Source organism: Excalfactoria chinensis, chromosome 9 (genome assembly GCF_039878825.1).
Source record: "Excalfactoria chinensis isolate bCotChi1 chromosome 9, bCotChi1.hap2, whole genome shotgun sequence".
Classification (NCBI taxonomy): Eukaryota; Metazoa; Chordata; class Aves; order Galliformes; family Phasianidae; genus Excalfactoria; species Excalfactoria chinensis.
Window position 1 is genome coordinate 1,789,463 of NC_092833.1, and position 18,729 is coordinate 1,808,191.

The 18,729-nt window shown below is 50.1% G+C and overlaps 1 protein-coding gene across 5 annotated transcripts in view; it reads right to left on the bottom strand.

Annotated features, from left to right (window-relative positions):
* HDLBP (high density lipoprotein binding protein) overlaps window positions 1–18,729 on the bottom strand; it is a 34,843-nt gene that overhangs the window by 9,823 nt on the left and 6,291 nt on the right. For 3 of the 5 annotated variants that reach the window (XM_072344071.1, XM_072344074.1, XM_072344075.1), the window contains exons 2-19: window positions 12,247–12,314; window positions 11,611–11,723; window positions 10,587–10,741; window positions 9,829–10,044; window positions 8,038–8,244; window positions 7,411–7,626; window positions 6,390–6,596; window positions 6,049–6,156; window positions 5,420–5,524; window positions 4,921–4,999; window positions 4,165–4,304; window positions 3,776–3,880; window positions 3,405–3,518; window positions 3,065–3,151; window positions 2,780–2,911; window positions 1,799–2,017; window positions 789–1,010; window positions 345–563 (exon numbers count right to left, since the gene is read on the bottom strand). In XM_072344071.1, the coding sequence (XP_072200172.1) occupies window positions 345–563; window positions 789–1,010; window positions 1,799–2,017; window positions 2,780–2,911; window positions 3,065–3,151; window positions 3,405–3,518; window positions 3,776–3,880; window positions 4,165–4,304; window positions 4,921–4,999; window positions 5,420–5,524; window positions 6,049–6,156; window positions 6,390–6,596; window positions 7,411–7,626; window positions 8,038–8,244; window positions 9,829–10,044; window positions 10,587–10,741; window positions 11,611–11,686 (2,607 nt within the window). In that variant the 5' untranslated portion in view covers window positions 11,687–11,723; window positions 12,247–12,314. Of the gene's footprint in view, window positions 1–344; window positions 564–788; window positions 1,011–1,798; window positions 2,018–2,779; window positions 2,912–3,064; window positions 3,152–3,404; window positions 3,519–3,775; window positions 3,881–4,164; window positions 4,305–4,920; window positions 5,000–5,419; window positions 5,525–6,048; window positions 6,157–6,389; window positions 6,597–7,410; window positions 7,627–8,037; window positions 8,245–9,828; window positions 10,045–10,586; window positions 10,742–11,610; window positions 11,724–12,246; window positions 12,315–14,835; window positions 14,888–15,312; window positions 15,428–18,729 lie in introns of those variants that run through there. The other 2 variants (XM_072344072.1, XM_072344076.1) reach the window with 2 other exon arrangements.

The following is an 18,729-nucleotide window of genomic DNA, read 5'->3' on the forward strand; positions in this document are numbered from 1 at the left end:
AAGACAGGAAACTCCAATGAGTGCCACTGCCCCGGACCAGGAACACAGGAGATGCAAGAAGCCTCCAATGTTTTACTGCCTGTAAGTACACAGAGTACAGCTCTCCTTCCACTCCTAGAAACCATGAGGAAGGTCAAAGGAGAAAGACAGTTACTTCATACAAAATGGCCGTGTTGGAGCCAGCAGCCATGCCCCAAGCTGGGATCTGAAGTCTGCAGCCCTTACATATTGACAGCAAAGCTCCCAATCCCAAATTTGCTGTGGGATTTGCTCACATAAAGCAGGTTGAAGGAGGACACTGCTGAAACAACACAGAGTAGAAGAACAGCTTTCCTGAGACATACCAGGTCCTCAATGATCTCCTGGATGCGTTTCTTGGCTGCCTCCACACAATCCTTGGCTCCCTTAAGGGTGACTTTGTCGCTCTGGGTGCCGGAGCGTGGGAAGCTGACCATCACCCCTCCGTACTCATCCGCAATCTCACGCAGGACTTGCCCTCTCCGGATGACAAAGTGGCGGTGGTGCTTGGGGTCAACCACCATGGAGTCCTCAACCACATTATCCTGCCAAGAGATGACAGCCAGCCAGTCAGGCCTGCCCTCCCTGCTCATAAGCACTCGATTGCTGCACTCCAACAGCAAACAGTTCACAATCTCACTCCAACAGGACACAGCAAGGAGGATCTTCCTACGCTCTTGTAACATAGTTTGAGGACTGTCAGGTCCTCCATGCTAACACCTGGCATCTCGTCACACTGCTAGGCAGAAAGAACTAATAGTAGTTCTTACCAGGTTCTTGATGAGGGCCTCTAACTCCTTCTGTGCCTCTTTGACAGCTTCCTCAGTTCCCATGATGGTAATCAGCTCCTGATCTTTGTCCTCAGAGGTCGGGAAGATGATGCGAGCCCCCGTATTGTCACGCACTTTACGGATGTTGCCACCACCTTTACCAATAAGGAATTTGTGGTACTCTGGCTTTGCGCGGAGGTCCACGGTGTAACTCTTAGTTTGCTGAAAGGAGTCAGATCCCCACGGAACACGTTAGTATATAATAGACATCAGCATCCACAACAAGCACAGAGATATATAACTCCACATACACACAACATGTTGCAAGAGCAAGGCGGATGCAGCTTGCAGTCAAAATCAAAAAGGTATGACATCTTAAAGGAAAAAGCTACATGAAAGATGTTCTCAGTGCTGAGGAGTTATCTCTACTCTTAGCACAACTGGTGAGCACAACAGACTACCCTGGGAGTCTGTGACTCACACTCAACAGCAAAACCTTTTGCCAACTGCCTGCTGTTGGCCAGGCAGCAGCCAACCCAACCACTCAGAACACGTTCATATGCTGGCAGTGGAAAGGTGTTTCTTTCTTTTTTCTTGCTGTTCAAATGTCTTGTAACCAAGGGCTCCCCAAACCCACTTCCATGCAATGAAATTTAAGAGCTGGAACTGGAATTCAGAGATCAGGAGGAAAAGGAAAGGAGATATGCAGAGCCATTTCAGAGTAGCATGGCTATCCAACAGCACTCAGACCTCCAGAGTAGGGAGCCTTTGAGTACATCCCCAAACATGGGAGAGAAGCATTACAGCCAGTTTTTTCAGCCAAGAGAGAAGAACTCACTGTCACAACAACGAGTTCACTTTTACTCTTCCTGACTGTACTCAAATCCCTCCAAAGAGGGTTATGCTGTCTGAGGGAAGAGACTTCTCAGCAGACTATGGGGACCATTTGAACTCTGGAAAAGAAACAGCTGGCCAAACCAATCTGCTCCTCTCCTTATGTCAGGGCTCACCTTCTCCTCTGCCAGGTGCAGCAGCTGCTTCTTGGCTTTCTCCACATCCTGGGCTGGGCCCCTGATGGTCACGGTGTCACTGCCAGAGCCCTCGGTGGGAAAGTGGATGTGGACTCCACCGCATTCCTCCATGATGGAGCGGATGAAGCGGCCTTTGGCGCCAATGAGGGAATTGTGCAGTTTGGAAGGAATAGAGACCTCCACCTCTGTGATGTTGGCCTAAGGACAGTATCAGGATGTTCATCAAGCTGCCAAAAGTGTGTTTGTGTCTACCCTGCTTATCCTCCATATCCCACTCTGCTAAGATCTTCACAGAGCTGTGTGTAACAAACATCCAATCACAGAAGCTTGAGACTGGCTGCCTCTTATACCTAAGCAGCCACAGGCAGGCCTGCTCTATCATCTCACAGCGCATTCCATTCTGAAAGAATTACATTCTGAAAGCAACTAGCATGAATGCGAATTCAGTCTCTGATGAGGAGACAACAGACCTACATCAAAGCTTCCATTTGGAAATGCAACAGCTGCTGTCAGGTAGTGCAAGGGCACAAGTTAGCTCTCTGTAAATCTGCAAGCTATTGTGGAAAGTCAGTATTGCTAGAGCAGCCTCCCAGTAAGTCTCTCATCTTGACTTCGCTCAGTTCCTTGCTTTGTTCAAGATGATGAAGGTTGTCCCCGCTGACGGTGAACATGTACTTTCAGTCTGCTTGACCTCAGTCAATGCACAGCCTTCCCTAGTTCACAAACTGCAGGGCAACACTGCTACTTGCATTCTGATAAGCTACAAAAACAGACATCCCTGAAAGCAGGGCCAGATACTGCAGGCACACTCTTCTGTCACTGTCAACTTTTGCTAAGAACTACGGTTTTAGGGTTAAGAACAGACTGACACCCCTATTTGTTCCACACTACAACAACTGCTTGTGTGTTAATGTATTCTCCCATCATTTTCAAGTCCCTCATCCACAAAAGGTCACTTACCAGCTCCTTTTGGATGGCAAGAATTCTATGGCGAGCAGCTTCACAGTTTGCTCTCTTGCCTGTGATAACAATCGTCTCTGAGTTACTGTTCTCTGCCGGGAGATCGATTTTGGTGTTGCTTTCTTCACGAATCTGCAAAGAAGAAAAAAAAATCATTACAGAAGTGTCCCGTGTCAGAAGAAAGCCCTTGGAGACACCAGTGAGCAGTAAGAGCAGTAAGGGGGAGAGGGATTTAGTGGAAGGCAGAGACTACCCTGAGCACCAGACAAAGAGAATTCATCTCACCTTCTTGATGTTGGCACCTCCTTTCCCTATGATGTTCTTGTGGAACTGTTTGAAGATGGGGACAGAAATAGAAAAGCTGTTTTCAACCTAAGGGAGAAAGGAAGGGAGAATTGAAGATTACACCATCATACACCAAACCATTACCCATCCCATAAACACAAGCAATAGGCTTGGACCCAAGGAAGATCTCTGTACAAGAGACTGCCGCCTCCAGCCAGACCGTTATGTCTGGAGTTCTGTCATCCGGAGGTATTTCAGTCCCAAATGAGTACAGTGACAGCACAGCTGTACTTTATCTCAGGACTACCTAGGTGTGTAGGAAAGAAGAATGTGCCCATACCAGGTCTGCCACCATCTTTTGCATGTACTTGGTGCACTTCTCCACCTCATTTTTGGGACCTCTCAGTTGGACAATATCACTCTTGTGCGCTGGGTCTGGGAAGTTGATGATAACCTGCAAGAAATGATCATTTAGAGTCATCACAAGCAAGTGCAAGAACTGCTGTGTCAGACACAAACAAAGCTTGGAGAGATCCTGTACATCCTCTCCCCCATTCAGAAAAGGGCAGCTGTGTTAGCAACTCCTGGTCAAGAGAAGAATTTTCTCATATACATTCAATACAGAGACATTATATTTACAACTTTAGCAACAGGACTGCTATACATGTAGAAGTGTCCCCCCTAGATTGCTTATCCCCTGCACAGCCTTACCTCAGGGAATTTCTCCCGGATCTCCCGGATCCGCTCACCCTTCTGCCCAATGATGGTCCGGTGGAATTTCTGCTCAATGATCAGGTCCTTGGTGCGTTCATTTTCCTGATGGTAATACACATTACAATTGAGTATTCAGCAGGAGAGCCTTATATTTTCTTTCACCCATTTGCTGCCTAACAGTTTGTCTCCTCTAGAGAGGATTTGCCCTAGGCTGACAAAGAACAGGCATGCAAGTGAATAAAGAAGCACATCTGCAAACAGGAACTCACACCTGCCTCAGATCCAAGTGCTCACTGGGCAAGGGGCACATATTTGCACCAGGAAAGGTTAGGAAGGATCGTAACAGCTCAACCCCTGTGGCTCCCTAAGCATCATGTCCTGCTCACCATACGGGAAGCGAGTTCCAGCAGCTCTTTCTTGGCCTGTTGGACCCCCTGTGGATCTCCTTCAATTCTGATCAGGTTGCTCTTCTCGTTGTCCGGGGGAATGCGTACAGACACCTTGTAGAGGTCCTTAATCCTGTTAACTTCAAGGCAAGGATGGTGGTGAGAACCTGCTAGGCCAAGGCTGGCAACAAGGCATCCTGATTATCAACACTTAGAGTCTGCTTAAGCAGTAAACCAGCCTCTGAAAAGGGGCAAGGGTCTCCTTACCCTGGAATTCACCAAGAGCACATCTGTGCCATGGAAGAGCCCTGCAAGTAAATGCTGTGGCATTTTAGAGAGCATTTCTAAAGCAAGGAATCCGTTTCCTCCCCAGACACCACACATTTATCACATCACAAGACGGTCGTTCATTTCTCTTTGCAAATTCTTTAACGAGGAGAAACGTAATGGCAGAGCCCCACACTCCCCTATCAGCTGCTAAAATGTAATTCACAGAGTAACTTTAAAAGTTGAATTCAGTTCTCCAACCAAGACAGAACTTCCTCTACGGCATGGCAAAGTCATCTCACAACCCTCACTTCCATACACTAAAGCCATCCCAAGCACTTACTGCCTATTTATCTCCTTGTGCCGCTCAACAAGAGTAGCTGAAGTGTGATGGAGACACCACAGTAGATGAGCCACAGAACCCCTGGCACTATCAACTAAGGATGTAGAGTCTGAGTGTAGGAAGGATTAGAAAAGCACACCACTTACTGTTTGCTCCATTCTTGCCAATGAGGTGTCGATGGAATTTGTGGTCAACGTTGATTTCTGCATAATCCATCCGGTTGATCTACAACAAGTTGCAGAGGGTAAGGTAGAACAGGCCAACCTTTACCCCAACTCATGCCCTACATACTGCCTGTTGCCTGTTGACACTGACTCTCCAGTAACCAGCCACAAGCACTCTGTCTGCTACTGAGCAGAACACAAGCATATCTCTGTTTTAAACTGAGAGCACCGTGCTTCTGAAACATCTGGAAGGACTTCTATTCTTCCCTAGTTACAAATGAACAGCAGTTCTTCCTTATCTGTGGTAAAACCTGGTGATTTTTTTAAGAGTGCTATGGACAAGTTCTTTAACCATCTGACACACAACCAGCCTCCTGCAAGTTGTTAAGCATGGAAAAACAACATAAATGTGATACGTAACTTATCATCTCTGTTCTATCGCCCCTTCTTATGAACTGAAACACTACTAATGCCAACTTACCAGATCCTTGACCATGACTTCAATCTGTTCCTGAGCCACATTCACATCTTCTGTAGGTCCTTCCAAAGTGATTTTATCCTCTCCTTCCGTGAATTCGATGTGAACCTTGAAACAAGGCAATGATTTCATTAAGAGTTTTCCAAGATGTGAGACAGATCAATGCCCTTAGTCAGGCCTACAGAATCTCTGCCACTGATAGACACTTTCCTTCCCACAAGGCACACATATTATTCTTGAGCTTTCAGAAGACAGCAATGCACAATTTTGGCCATGTCACAGCATCTAGAGCCTATGGCTTCTGAGAAGCTTCAGAGAAGCTGCTCACCTAACCTTTCTCTCAACATGAACTCACAGTGAGAAAGCCTGATTGAATTCAGCACTTATAGGCACGTTACCCTATCAGTTCTCCAACTAGTGCCACTTAAAGCTTCCTCTGAAGGAATAACAGAAGAATAACTTAGGATGAGAAGCATTAGCAGCAGTGAAAGAGAGGCTCCCTTTAACGTTACAATCTGTGCCTTCTCCTCCTTGGTTTCACTCACTCTAGAACGTGTTTCTCTTCTACAAACAGCAACCTGGAATAAACCATATTCTACAGAAGGTGTTAAAGCCAACCAGCTCATCCATACCTTTGGCATTTGCTGAGTTATTTTGGCCAGGTTTTGTCCTTTCTTTCCAATAATGAAACGATGAAGCCAAGAGGGGGCAGAGACTGAGGAGACGGTGAAACTGTTGGCCTGAAAGACAGAACATTTCAGAAGCTGTTTGATGGGCAGACCAGGAGAAGTCTTCACAGAAATTCAGGTCCAGTTTCTATGTTGTATCCTCAGTACTGAGTTAATCTATTGAGTTAATCTAAGCAGCATTTCTAACAGCCCAACAAAGACCGCTCCTCCTCCACCTGCCCATGCTGCTCCCAGATATACCCTAATGTGTCTTTCTAAGAAGACCCAGCCCATCTCATCAGTACCTTTGCATAGACTTCAGTCAACGCTTGCCCAAGCTTTTCGGGCTCGCCTCGCAGTATCACCGTCTCCGAGCTGCTGTCAGTGGGTGGGATCTCGACAGAGACTCCAGTTTTCTCCAAGATCTCCTGCAGGGAATTCCCCTTGGGGCCGATGACATACTTGTGCTGGGACTTCTTCACCTCCACCGCAATGGTAGTAGTCTTCTTTTTCTGTGAGGGGAGAGGCACTGGGGCATCAATTACGGGAGGGACAGAGAAGGACAAGAGTGGAAGGAAGAGGCAGCAGATGCAGTGAATCTCTGCACCAAGTGAAGAGCAAAGCAAAGCTGAGCACGTTGGTTCTGTAGCACCCCAGCACCTACTGTGGCCCTGTCCATAGAAAGCCTTGCGCTCACAGACTCGTAGTCAAAGTACAAAACCAGCATTCTGTGGCAAGCTTCCTAGAACACTTCATGGAGGAGACCATGCACACAGCCTTGCACAACAGGGCTCAACACTCAGCTGTCCTCAAGGCAGTAGTGTAACGCAATACCATGTAGGTTACTCGGCTATAAGCTGATTATCTCTGTTGAAATCCAGACAAATACAAACCTAACCATGAGAAAAAACTCCCCAACAACCCACAGCAAGGATACTCCCAATGACGCTGGCTGTGGAAAATAAACTGGAGTGAAATTCACTCTTTAGGAACTTCTGTTTACGTACAACTTTCTACTGTCAGCTGGCCACCACTGCAGACTTCACACTTTCCTCCTTAGTATCACCCGTGCAAACTAAGGGTGCTCTACATGGTCTGCTGAGTCCCACAGCATAGAAAAACAAGACATCCATCACCTCCGTGGCAACATCACCCTAAGTTTCACTCTGCTGATTAAGGAAACGGTAAGATCAAGGGCTATGTACTGCAAGGACTGCACAGTCACAGCTGACACGAGGAGGACGTAACAGAGAAAAGTGCAAGAGGAGAAGAGGGACTATGAACAGATCGAGGGGAAGATGGGGATCTTTTAGGGACCATCCATACCTTCTCCTCATAGATCTTCTTAACACGAGCGACAGCCTGGGCCAGCTGCTCCTTTTCTCCAGTGAAGACTATCTCTGTCTTGTTGACGCTGGGTGGAGGAATGTTGATGCGCGTCCCCGTGTCCTGCATGAGCTCACTCACCAGCTTGTTGTAAGGGCCAGCAATGAAGGGGTGATACACCTTCTCCACATCCAGCCTCTCTACAGCACGCTTATCCTGGAGGAACAAAGCTCTGTGAGAACTGCCCTCTGTAATACAATCTCTAACAGACATGGGTACAAGTTCCCAGTGCTGCCCTACTTGACACTCTGGCCCATGTAAATCTTTCTCTTCTCCCTACAAATCCTACTGTTGCTGCTCGTGTTTTATGATATTCACCATTCCAGCACCTTGCCCTGGCTAAGCTGGCACCTGATTATGGCCCACATGAAACAAACTCATTTGAATTGAGAAATGGACAAAACGGAGATCAAGAAGTTGAAGAAGCTGATGCAGGTGCTCACACAGTCTGCATGGTACACGTCTCTATTCTCACTAACATACCAGCCACCAAGCATGGCCACAGTAGCTACTAACATCCAGTATTCATCGGAGAAGCAAAATGGCAAAATCACATCCCTGCAGTACCTGCTCAGCAGAGATGAGCAGGATCTCATGCCGGGCTTTCTCAATCCCTTCTTTAGTGCCGGTGATCTTGATCTGGTTGCTGGGGTCATCCGGGCGGGGGATCTGGATTTTGGTTGCAGTTTTGAGCTCCAGGTCCTGCAGTTTCTCACCGTTCTTTCCAATGACAAAGCGGTGGTGCTCCTTGGGGATGGCAACTGTCGCTGAAGCCTGAAACACGGGAGCCAAACAAGTGTAAGAACCTTTGCCTGCCTTGCAGACCCATGGAAGCAGAGCTAGGGAAAGCAAGTTAGATGCTGCTGAATAGCACCACTAAAGAGGAAATGCAATGCCTTCCCAGCATATCCTGCCTAAGCACTGATACTGTGCCACAGCAGTTAATCTACAGTGCCTACAGACAAGGAGTTTAAACCTCATCTTTTCCTCATAGCCCTTCTGTTTGCCCAGAATTTGCAAAGGCCTTTGGGCACAGATGAGGAGATGCCTCTTTCAGTGTAACAAACAGATGCAGTACCAGAAAGCAACTGAGACGATGGCACAGGGGTGGAGTTTATCTGAACTCTGACATCTGCTGCTAAGGCTACAAAGAACAAGATACACAGGCTGACTCCTAGGAAACAGAAATTTAACACCAGAAACCTACTCCAGCAGGCAGACAGCTATGAGATACTGCTACTCACTGGTCATCAGTGTAATACATACTGCTGCCAGGACTACCTGTGGATGGCCTCTCTTGGAAAAAGGGTCCTAAGAGCTTCCCTCCCTCGATCTGTTTTAAAGAGGTGGTTTGTAACAGTGATTCCTGACTTCTTCCCTTCTCACTGAATTTTTACTTGCCTGCTAGGTTGCAATTGCTTCCATGCTCATGACTCCTGTGAATATTTAACTACTAACAGTAATTAGACACACAGCATTCAAACTACACTGGAAAAAATGAAAAAGATCACTTGATCTTCGACCCCGTGTTCTTACAATGAAGGCAGCCAAGCCTAGGAGCAGCTGAGAATCCAGACACACCTTCGTCTGGGGCCAAAGCAGTAGGAGGTACAGCAGGTCACGTATAGTACAACCTGAACTAATTTTTCAGGTGCACATTATTTAGGGTTTGTCCCTTTCTCTTCCCTCTGGCAGGGTATGACACATGGGCTCAATAGCACTGGAGTAAACATAATATTAACTACTGTATTAAGTGCCTTTGACATTGCACATGAATACACACTGCAAGATCTGGCTGCAATACAGCCTAACAAGTACCACCATCCTGACTACGAACTCAAAAATCTGAAGGTGATGAATCAAAACCTACAGGACTGAAAGAAGCAATTGAAACAACGGAATGGTGGCTCCTTACTTGTGCAGCTTTAATTACACCACCCAGAACCCTGACCTGAAGCAGTGAGCTTTTGGCAGGAGCTCTCATTCTCTCATCCCTTCATGAAGGACGTAGATGGAACGGTCCCATTCTCACACACTAGTGTGAAGGGTCCGCATCCCCTCCAGGACTGGCACCAGCTGTTTGCAATTCAAGTGTTCAGAGATTGTATACTCCACCCTTCATGCAACACCATGGCCTGTAATTAACACTGAACCCTATTTTAAGCATCATCTCCATTCCAAATCGCCAACAGTGTGCTTTGAAAATATATAGCAAAGCTGAATTAGTCATCTAATAACACCTTCTCAGCTTATAAGCAGACACACACAGGGGTCTCAACACATTTCTAAGTCTTGGGGAAGAGCAAGGATGAAGTAAGAAACAGCTGGATGAAGTAAGAAACAGTTAGATGCCCCTACCTGTGTCTGCAGCCGAGCGACAATCTCCTTTCGAGCCTTCATGACTGCTTCCAGCTTACCAGAGACCATGATAGAAAGGCCCTGGTCCTTTGCGAGAGACAGCTCCAGGTGAGCTCCTGTCTTCTGCATGATGTCAAGGCAGATCTTGGCCTGCTCGCCTTCTCCAAACTGATTCATGTCCTTGTATTTTCTCTCTTCCAGTGGCACATGAAACACCTGCTCAGGCACAGGACAAGTAAGAGAAAAGGCACAGCAAACAGTGAGTATGCTTTTGATTGCCAGTGCTCCCCCGTGTTACTGCCGTCTTGACTGCTGAAAAACTAAGTTCCTGGGTTTGGGTATGTCCACTGTTGTCATAGGCTGTGAGTTGTGACAGTGCAAAAGAGCTGCAGCAGCCAGGCTGTCTCATACTGAGAGTCTTCCCAAAGCATGTCAGGCAGGTAGAAGTGCAAAGTTAACAGCAGGAGTACTTAAAAAGTAGTGCTCACTGCTTGACTTCTGCAATCCTCCCTTCAGGCCTGCTCTAGCTATTTCTGCAATAGGGACTGAAACCATTCTCTGAACAGCTTTCCAGCAGTTCTCCTCCCCTCCCGGAGTGGTCCTAGGTCTTAGGTGCAATTCTCCTCATGCCCTGAGAGGCAAAGAGGCCGCCCATCTGACACACACAAAAGGATTTCATGCTCTGAGGAAAGCTTTGTTTCACCTGTTTTCTGGAAGAAAGAAGAAGGGCAGGAGATAGGGTGCCTGCTCCCACCAACCTGAGTGATGACAGAAGCCTTTATCGGTCGGATCTTGCTCCAGGGACCAGATGGTTCCTGGGCAGCTTCCAAACATGGTGCTTTCTCAGGGAGCGGAGGGAAGGCTTCCTTGTAGGTTGGAGGATCATTCTCTTCTTCAGAGTTTAAAGCTGTAACTGAAGTGAAGCAAACAGGATAAAGAGATGCTCTCCAGGCAGCGCAAGCACATTTATACACTAACAAGGGAAAGCAAGTGACTTGTGCACTACTGTTAATCCTATTACAGTTATGCTTGTGAAGCAGCCAACTCTGGAGCACAACTGAACTCAGTACAGCAGACTGCAGTTGATGCCATGACCAACTCACCTTGTTAGACGCAAAAGGGGAATGTGCAAGCGAATGGAGGCATAAAACAGCACACTGCTGCATACTTTGTAAAGAGGAGCTTAATGAGGGGACAACGAGCTGAGCAGAAAGAATGTAAAGGAACAGAGAAAGGCTGCGGGCCAGAGGGGGCGAGACAAACACACCCAAGGGGAAGGCAGGGAGAAGTGTTACAGTTAGAGCAGACTCCAGGGAAAGTCTATATGAGGACATTATGCTCAATTCAGTTGTGTGCTGCACTGTGCCAAGTGGGCCAGCTGGCAGCTGGACGATGGGTGCAGAAACGCACCAGTGAGCCAGCCAGTTACACTTACTTTACCCAGCACCTGGCTGAGCAAAGGAAGGAAATGACCGAGTCCAGCACACTGATCCACTGAGGCCCCATTGCAGCCCAGTGCCCCACTCTTGCATGTCTCCTGTCTCACAGTCAACAGAATTGCTAGTCAGAGCTGCATGAAGATCTGAAGTTTGCTTCCTCCAGGCTCTGCATGGTGCTGCCACTAGTGGAAAGCCAGAGCGTGTGCTGAGCCAACCATACAGGAATGGAGAAGGGAACTTTTGCACGCTTGCGGGGAATCAGATGCCTGAAGTGAGCACTGTACTAGCAAGGAACCCTGTCTGCATTTAGAGGCACAGCGCAGGAACTCGGCTGGTTTCTCACCTTTCACCTGCTGCTGAGTCAGGCCGCTGCGGTGTTCAGCGAAGCTCTCCTGGGTCAAAACTGCCACGGAGCTCATTGTCGACTTCCCACCCACACACAATCCGGGTATGCCACTGGAGGGAGGGAGAGAGAGAGAGAGAGAGGTGGTGGTGGCACTCTTAACACTCTTACCAACACTCTTAGCAACAAGGGGCACAAAAATTACCCCAGGAAGGCAAAGCATGCATTACTGAGCACTCTCAATCAGCCTCCTGAAACCAGCCACCTGCAGTGCCGCTCAGCTGCTCTTACTGGACCAGGTGGGAACTCACACACCAAAAAGCAGAGTTCTTTATTAAGAAGGGAGAGGATGCACAACTTAAGGATGTCACTGGAAAGGAGCAACAGAAGATGCTAAAGGATACTCTAACTAATCTATCCATTCTTAAAGGCGTGCAAGAAGTCTGGATAGTGAGTCCAAGACTGTAGTGCAGTCCTGGAGAGGAAATGAAAGAGGCCCAGGATTCTGCCTCTTCCTGAAGACGACTTAGTTAAGCCTCTGAACTCCTGCTGATTTGGGGATACGCTCAGAAAGCCACTCTGATAAGCATGCTTAGCAACAGCAAGATCTTTGGCACTCCCAAAATAGGAACTTACCAGCTAAATGGTCAGTAGCCAGAGAGTCCGTCCTGTAAGCTGCCCGTTTGTCAGCCTGCCAGCTTTTGCTTTATAGAAAAAGAAAAGAAAAATATTTATGCGGTTGCTCCAAGACAACAGGAAAACATGACACCCGCGTTACTGTAACTCACAAGAGAGCATTGCTGTACTGCGTTTCAAACTTGCATCCTATCCGAAACGTTCTCCTACTGAGTCACATCTCACCACGCTTTACCTGTCATACTTTACTAGAGCTGCAGACAACGCCGCTGCCTGCTGACCCGCACAGCAGGAAGCCTGGGGTAGCAACCCTTTCATCACACCGGCTGCAGGAGCAGCCATGCAGTACGGGCCAAAATACAGTCAATTAGCACCAAACGTGCAAGGTAGACGTGAAATTTCAGGGTTGCAGCAGGAGCGCTGACATCTAGTCAGAGGAGACTAACAACCTGAACATCTGCCAGCAGCACTGCCATCGCTCACAAGTTAGGAATGTAGTTTAGTAGAGCTTGGGTGAATCAACACAGACATCTGCACAAACTAAGGCGAATGCTCGGGACTGTCCACATGTAGCTGCTGGCCAGTCCAGCTCTTTGGTTTTTACTGCAATGTGATGATACAAGCACTGAAGTCCGGCTCCAGGTCTGTCGTTCAGAAGAAACAAATCCCACAGTGATTTACGTGGACTGTTTTGAAGGCTGTTGGTGGGAGCTTTACATCTCCCGCATCTGCAGCACTGATCAGGAATATAAGTAAGAAAACAAAAGCTGGGACGTTACACGCTGTCAGATGTAAAACCTCCACACCCCCCAGCTGCACTGTGTGTGCTCCTGCAGGCCTTGCAGCCTCCTGACATGCGGTGCCTCTGAGTGCTCATGGCACAACAGGTCCCTCTCCTACACAAAGCCCGCGGTGCCGCTTCTAACACAGAGCTCCAGCACTTCCCAGGAAACCCATCTTCACTGTTTCTGGCCTGCCAAAGTGCCAGAAAAGCCTCCAAAGAGCTGAGCCTCTGACGTGGCATCTCGCATCACGCTGATGTGGAGACAGAAGAGGTGACATAGGCAGGAGGACAGGAGAGCAGCGATGCACCAGGGCTGCGGGGACATGATCTGCGCTTCGGTGAAAGCCACGCAGGGAATTTCCACCTAATTCACCAGCACCTGAGCACAGGAGCTAACGTTACAGTTAATTCTCCAGCGACCTGCTGCTGCCAGGTGACAGCTCCCAGCCGCTCCGCACAGCTTTAGCAGCACACAGAGGCTGCTCAAGGCAGGCATGCAGGGAAGGGAGGCTGGTTGTCTGCTCTGGGAGAAACGCTCGTGCTCTGTTTGCCGTCCGTGGGTATGCTGAGGAGCACGTCGCCATGCAGACAGGGCTGCCACCACCGCCTTCAGCCCACTGGGTTGCTCTGAGGATACCACAGGCCACCAAGGTGCCAGCAGGACCCCACATGCCACGAGCAGCTGCCAGGCTCTGGCTAGTGCCCTGCTAATGGCGTGGATGCGGTTATAATTCTCATCTCTTTGGGAAGCGTCACCTGGTTCTGCTCCTTAGAGGGGGAGGAGGATGAGGTGAAACTACACCCGAAACAGTGGCAGCCTATGAGGCGTAACCTAGAAGCATAACCTCAAGGCACAGCTGCTGGTTTCAGCGTGTCCACGTCAGCTGTGGAGTTCTTGCAGGCAAGACCTCAGCGCAGGGCTAGATATTCAAAGAGAAAACTAAGGGCAGCACTTACCCGCGTGAATTTCTGCTTTGTCACCCATACGGCAAGCTAAGAACAAATGTTTTCCATCTCCAGTAACCCCAAACATCTGGTATACTGTAGGCCTCAGGGATTCATCTCTGGCCAAAATTGGAGGTGGCCATCAGAATGGTATTTTAAACACAACGTTAGCAGCAGCGCTGCGTCTGAAGCCCACACCTCCTCACCATCCCACTGCAGGCTTTGAAACTAAGCTTACGTCGACAGCAGGCCGGCACATGGCTGGCTGGGTCACCAGGTTCCGAACCGCCTGCCTTATGTCCGGCTGCAGCACGGCCACAGCGAGCTTCAGATGTTTGGAGCACACTGAAATAAGAACAAAATCATCCCCAGAACAGCTCCTAGCAAGGGCCAGCCCTGACCATATGGAAATGTTTGTACAAAGGGAAACAAAAGCAAAGCCTTGCACGGCGCTGGCAGCCCATCAACACTAGTGGACACAGGCAGCTGGGCGATATGTGACCGAAATACCCGCATTTTGTGTTGTGGTGCCTACAACTGAACGCAGCTAAAGCTTCAGACAACCAACCCAGCTGCCATCCTCTGCCCGTGTCCATCCACTGCCGGTACCCATCCCAGCTGTGGGCAGCTCGCCGTTCCATGTGAAGGTCCGTGCTTCCCGACTGCCCCAGGTAGGCCGTGCCGCCCGGCCTTGGCCCGCTCCCGCGGCGGCCAGCTGCTGCGTGGCAGGATGGAGCCCTTCCACCGCTTCCTGCGGCAGCGTGCAACGTGACCGGCGCCTGCTGGACGCGGCCAGCCTTCAATCCGAGCTCTGTGCGCGTTTTCTCTCCTCCTAACCCGCTCGCCGCCACCTCCCCTACCTCGGTTTCCTGTGCTCACACAGCGCTCACTTTGTGCCCGGCCGCCCCGCGCTCCGTTCGGGCTCCCGGAGGGAGTGCCGCTCGGTGTCCGGGCCCCTTCCTTCCCGGCCCCTTTTCCTCCCCGGCCCGCGGGGCCCCGCGGATCCTCGGGCCGGGCGCGGCGGGGAGGCGGCGGGCCCAGGCCGGGCGGCGCCGCCAGCGCCACCTCAGCACTGCCGGCACCGGGGGCGGGGCGGCGCGCGGCTCCAGGCCGGGCCGCTGTCACCCAGCGCGGGGTCCGCGCCGTCCCGAGCGCCGTTCCGCGGGGCCGCTCCGCTCCGCTCCCCTCCTCCCCGGCGCCCTCCGCGCCTCCCTCGCCCCGCTCCTCACGCCGCCGCCGCCGCTCCTCGCTCCGGCCGCCAGAGCTTTCCCCGCGCGGACTCGAGCCCCCCTCGGCCCGCTCCGCTCCCCCCGCCCTCCCGCAGCGCCGCGACTCACTCCGGCCCGTGGCCGCTCGCCCGCCTTGCTGGAGAACCGGGAGCGCTCCTGGGAGAGCGGCGCGAGCCCTCCGGCGGCCCTATATAGGGCGGGCCGCTGCCAATCCCCGCGCCGCACGTCAGCGGGACGTGCCCCTTCCCGGCGGGGCCGCCGAGCGGAGCGGGGCAGCGCGCGGCCAGCACAGCGCCGGGCAGAGCCCAGGTGCCTCCCGGCCGCCCCACGGCTCGTCGCGGATTCCTTCCGGCCTCTTCTCGTACGCTCTTCTATCCGGAGAGCACGATTTTCCTGGCCACAAACTTCTCAGGAAAGCAAGCCGAGCGCGCTCCCCCCGTGCCGACACTCGATTTCCTGTTGCAGTACGGCTCAAACCGTACACATCAGCGCCCTGTTGTGCTCTGGGTACTCACCCCACACGGCCGAGTCACAGCGCGCAGCGAAGGACCGCCCCAAACACCCACATCCCTCGGCAGCAGCACGGCACGAGTGGGATAAAGAAGTCTCATTAAAGCCTCATTAAAAAGCACAGTAAGGGAGGATTCGGGACACGGGGCGCTCGAATGCCAGAGCATGTCTGGGTTCCCATCCAAAGAGAGCAGGAGATGCTGTTCTGAAGCCATCACTACAGCCATCTCCCAACAGGAAAACTTGAAGTTAAGGATCAAATGATGGAGATCCTTCTGTTTCTCACACCTCTACTAAGAGATACATCAACCGACATCCTAAGAACGCATCCCAGTGGCTTCCAGAGCAGATTCTCTTTTCTTATTGCAACTTCTAAAGTCCCCCGAGCCCACCTCCCCTCCTCCTCCTCACTCATCCACCATTACCAGCACAAACAGCTGCACCTGGTGCAATCTCACCACCTCCAGAAGGCTGTGAATATCCAATAGGGAAACTGCAGCCCATCTGAGCTCACTGGTAACCCCAGCTGCAATCAGTGGTGCCATGATGGGGAGGGAGGTGGCAGGAAGACGTGCAGCCAGGTGTTCTGTCTCTGGTAACCCACGTGCTATAAATACAGGGTCCCAGGGGAGCACAGCACCATTTGCCTTTCTCCTGTTACATGCCTTGTTTATAGAGGGCAGGTCTCCTCTTGCACAAGCAGAAGAGCTGAGCAGATACTGAAGCAAGGTGATTAACCTCTGCAGGCCTCTCAGGCCAAAAAGCTGGTTCAAAAGACAAAGTTATTTCCTGGGCATTCTGACAACAAAGTGACGCAATCATCAGTTAGCAAACAACACATACACTGCCCTTCTGAGGCTGTCACAGGGCACCCTACGCATAGGGAGCGAGCAAAGTGCCTAAGAACAGGAGCAACTTAGTGGTGGCAATGGAGTTCGAACACGAACAAGTAGGTCCTGCTGCCAGTTTACTGCACTGACTGGTGGGATTCTCTCGGCTGCACACAAGGTCTGGTCCGCTCTGTGGACTTGGTATTCCATGTCAGGTTGTTTGGGTGCCAGGTGCTATCACAAAGCAAATGCCCTTTCAGAGATGAGGAAGAAAGTCAATGGGCAGCTGAATAAAAATCAATGTGCCAGCAAAGCAAAGGTCAGAGGCAGTGCTCCCACTTGTGCCAGGAGAGAAGCCTGCTAATGTCACAAAGGAATAGCATAACTGCACCAGCCAAGTGAGCTTCTCACCCACACTTCAGAGATGTCTATAGGCCAAGTGAAGAACGGAAAAGTTTGAAGTAGAGGCAAAGTTCAAATCTGGGAGACCCACACCACCACAAAGTGAAACAGAGCATCTGCCCGTGCTGCTCTACAGTAACTAAACTTGGCTCAAGAATGGGAAGAGAATCAGAAAACGCCTTCCCTGATGCACACAGCAGCAGGAGAGAGATGGCACAGGAATGCAGAGCGGTCAGCCCTGGGCCGAAGGGGCCCTGCTGGTCACACTGTGAGCTCAGGGCTTCGTTCTTGGAACCTCCCAAGCTCCTGGATGAGCCATTCAATGCCCGACTCCTCCCGTAGTGAGAAAAGTTTCTTGTTTTCTGACAACCTTCCATCCCCATTTTGGCAGTTTAGGCTGATCTGAACGTGTTTTTTCATGTGCAGAATGACCACAGTGTGTGCTCATCTTACACAGGTGCCTTCGGAGCGGTGCTGCAGCACTATCCGTTCTGCCTGCACTAAGAAACAATAAATAAAATCTTCCACCAATAATTACCCAGAGCCACCTCCCAAAGCCTGTTTGGACACTTGTGGTTAAATATCAGGGTTAGCCAAGACACGGGGATCGCAGAGATCCTGCAGAACAAAGCAGGCACTATTTCCTTCCTATTCTTCAAAAGGAAACTTTTACTTTACTCTGCTTTGGCCACTGGGCCGCAAGCTCTTTTGTTTACCTTTTCAGTGTCCCTGCTCTCTTTCCCTTGGCAATCACAATGCAAAGTGAACACGTGGCAACTTCTCCCCCCCCTCCCATAGAGATATTGCCAGCAGCTCTCATATCACATAGCACGGAAGGGCAAGGGACTTGCAAGGCCTGAGCTCACCCTTTTATTGCATTACCCGCCACAGATAATTCAAAGCCCCTCAGCTTAGATGTGCTGCTGCGCTCTCCCACACACTCCTACAGGTATGTTTGGCTGCTCTTTTGCAGGCCAGAACACGAGGACCCGCTTACAGCGGCTTACAAAGACAACAGCCACTTCTTTGCGCTCCATTAGGTAAGGAGACAAAGCAAATGGAACAAAATAAACCAGTCAGAAAGACAGCAAACTAAATGAGACGTCATTTTATTTCTTTTTCCATCTTGCTCCGCTGCTTTGATTCCTGATACCACACAGAAAAAGCCAAGCAAGATTCGCGGCCCCTTGAAGGATTCTGAAGATTCCTCAGTTTCCAATGTTTATTGGATAACGAAGACTAAAGGGAATGCTGAAGCTCCATTCTTATAAACTTTCTATGTGCTCTGGTATGCTCTGCTCCCCACATCACATCGCTGCACCAGGCACTCCTACTTTGTAGACGTTTCTTTCCTGCCATCCTCGGGTTACAATATATAGCCTGAAAGAGCAACCCATAAAAGCTAGCATCATTGTGACAAGCAAAAACCTCAAAGAGCTCATAAAACTCAAACAAACTTGCAGAGAAGCCAGTTATTTGTTTGCGGGAGGAGGAATAATTCTCAATTACCAAAAAAGAAAGCTCCGGTTTGGCAGCAATTGCTACGAAGAGGCAATAAAGTAAATACCTGACTCCAACCAGCACTTCTAAAAGCCATCAGAGGACCCCAGCTATTTAAGCACAACTTCCCTTTGTCCTATTCATAGCACACGCAACAGGGGCTCAACATATCCACAGGCAAGCAGTAATTCCTAATCTCTACCAGGCCAAGCAAAAGGCTCTTGGTGCGTTAGACAGAATTACATCATGGTGATCCAAACTGACAGTGAAAAAACCAGACAGT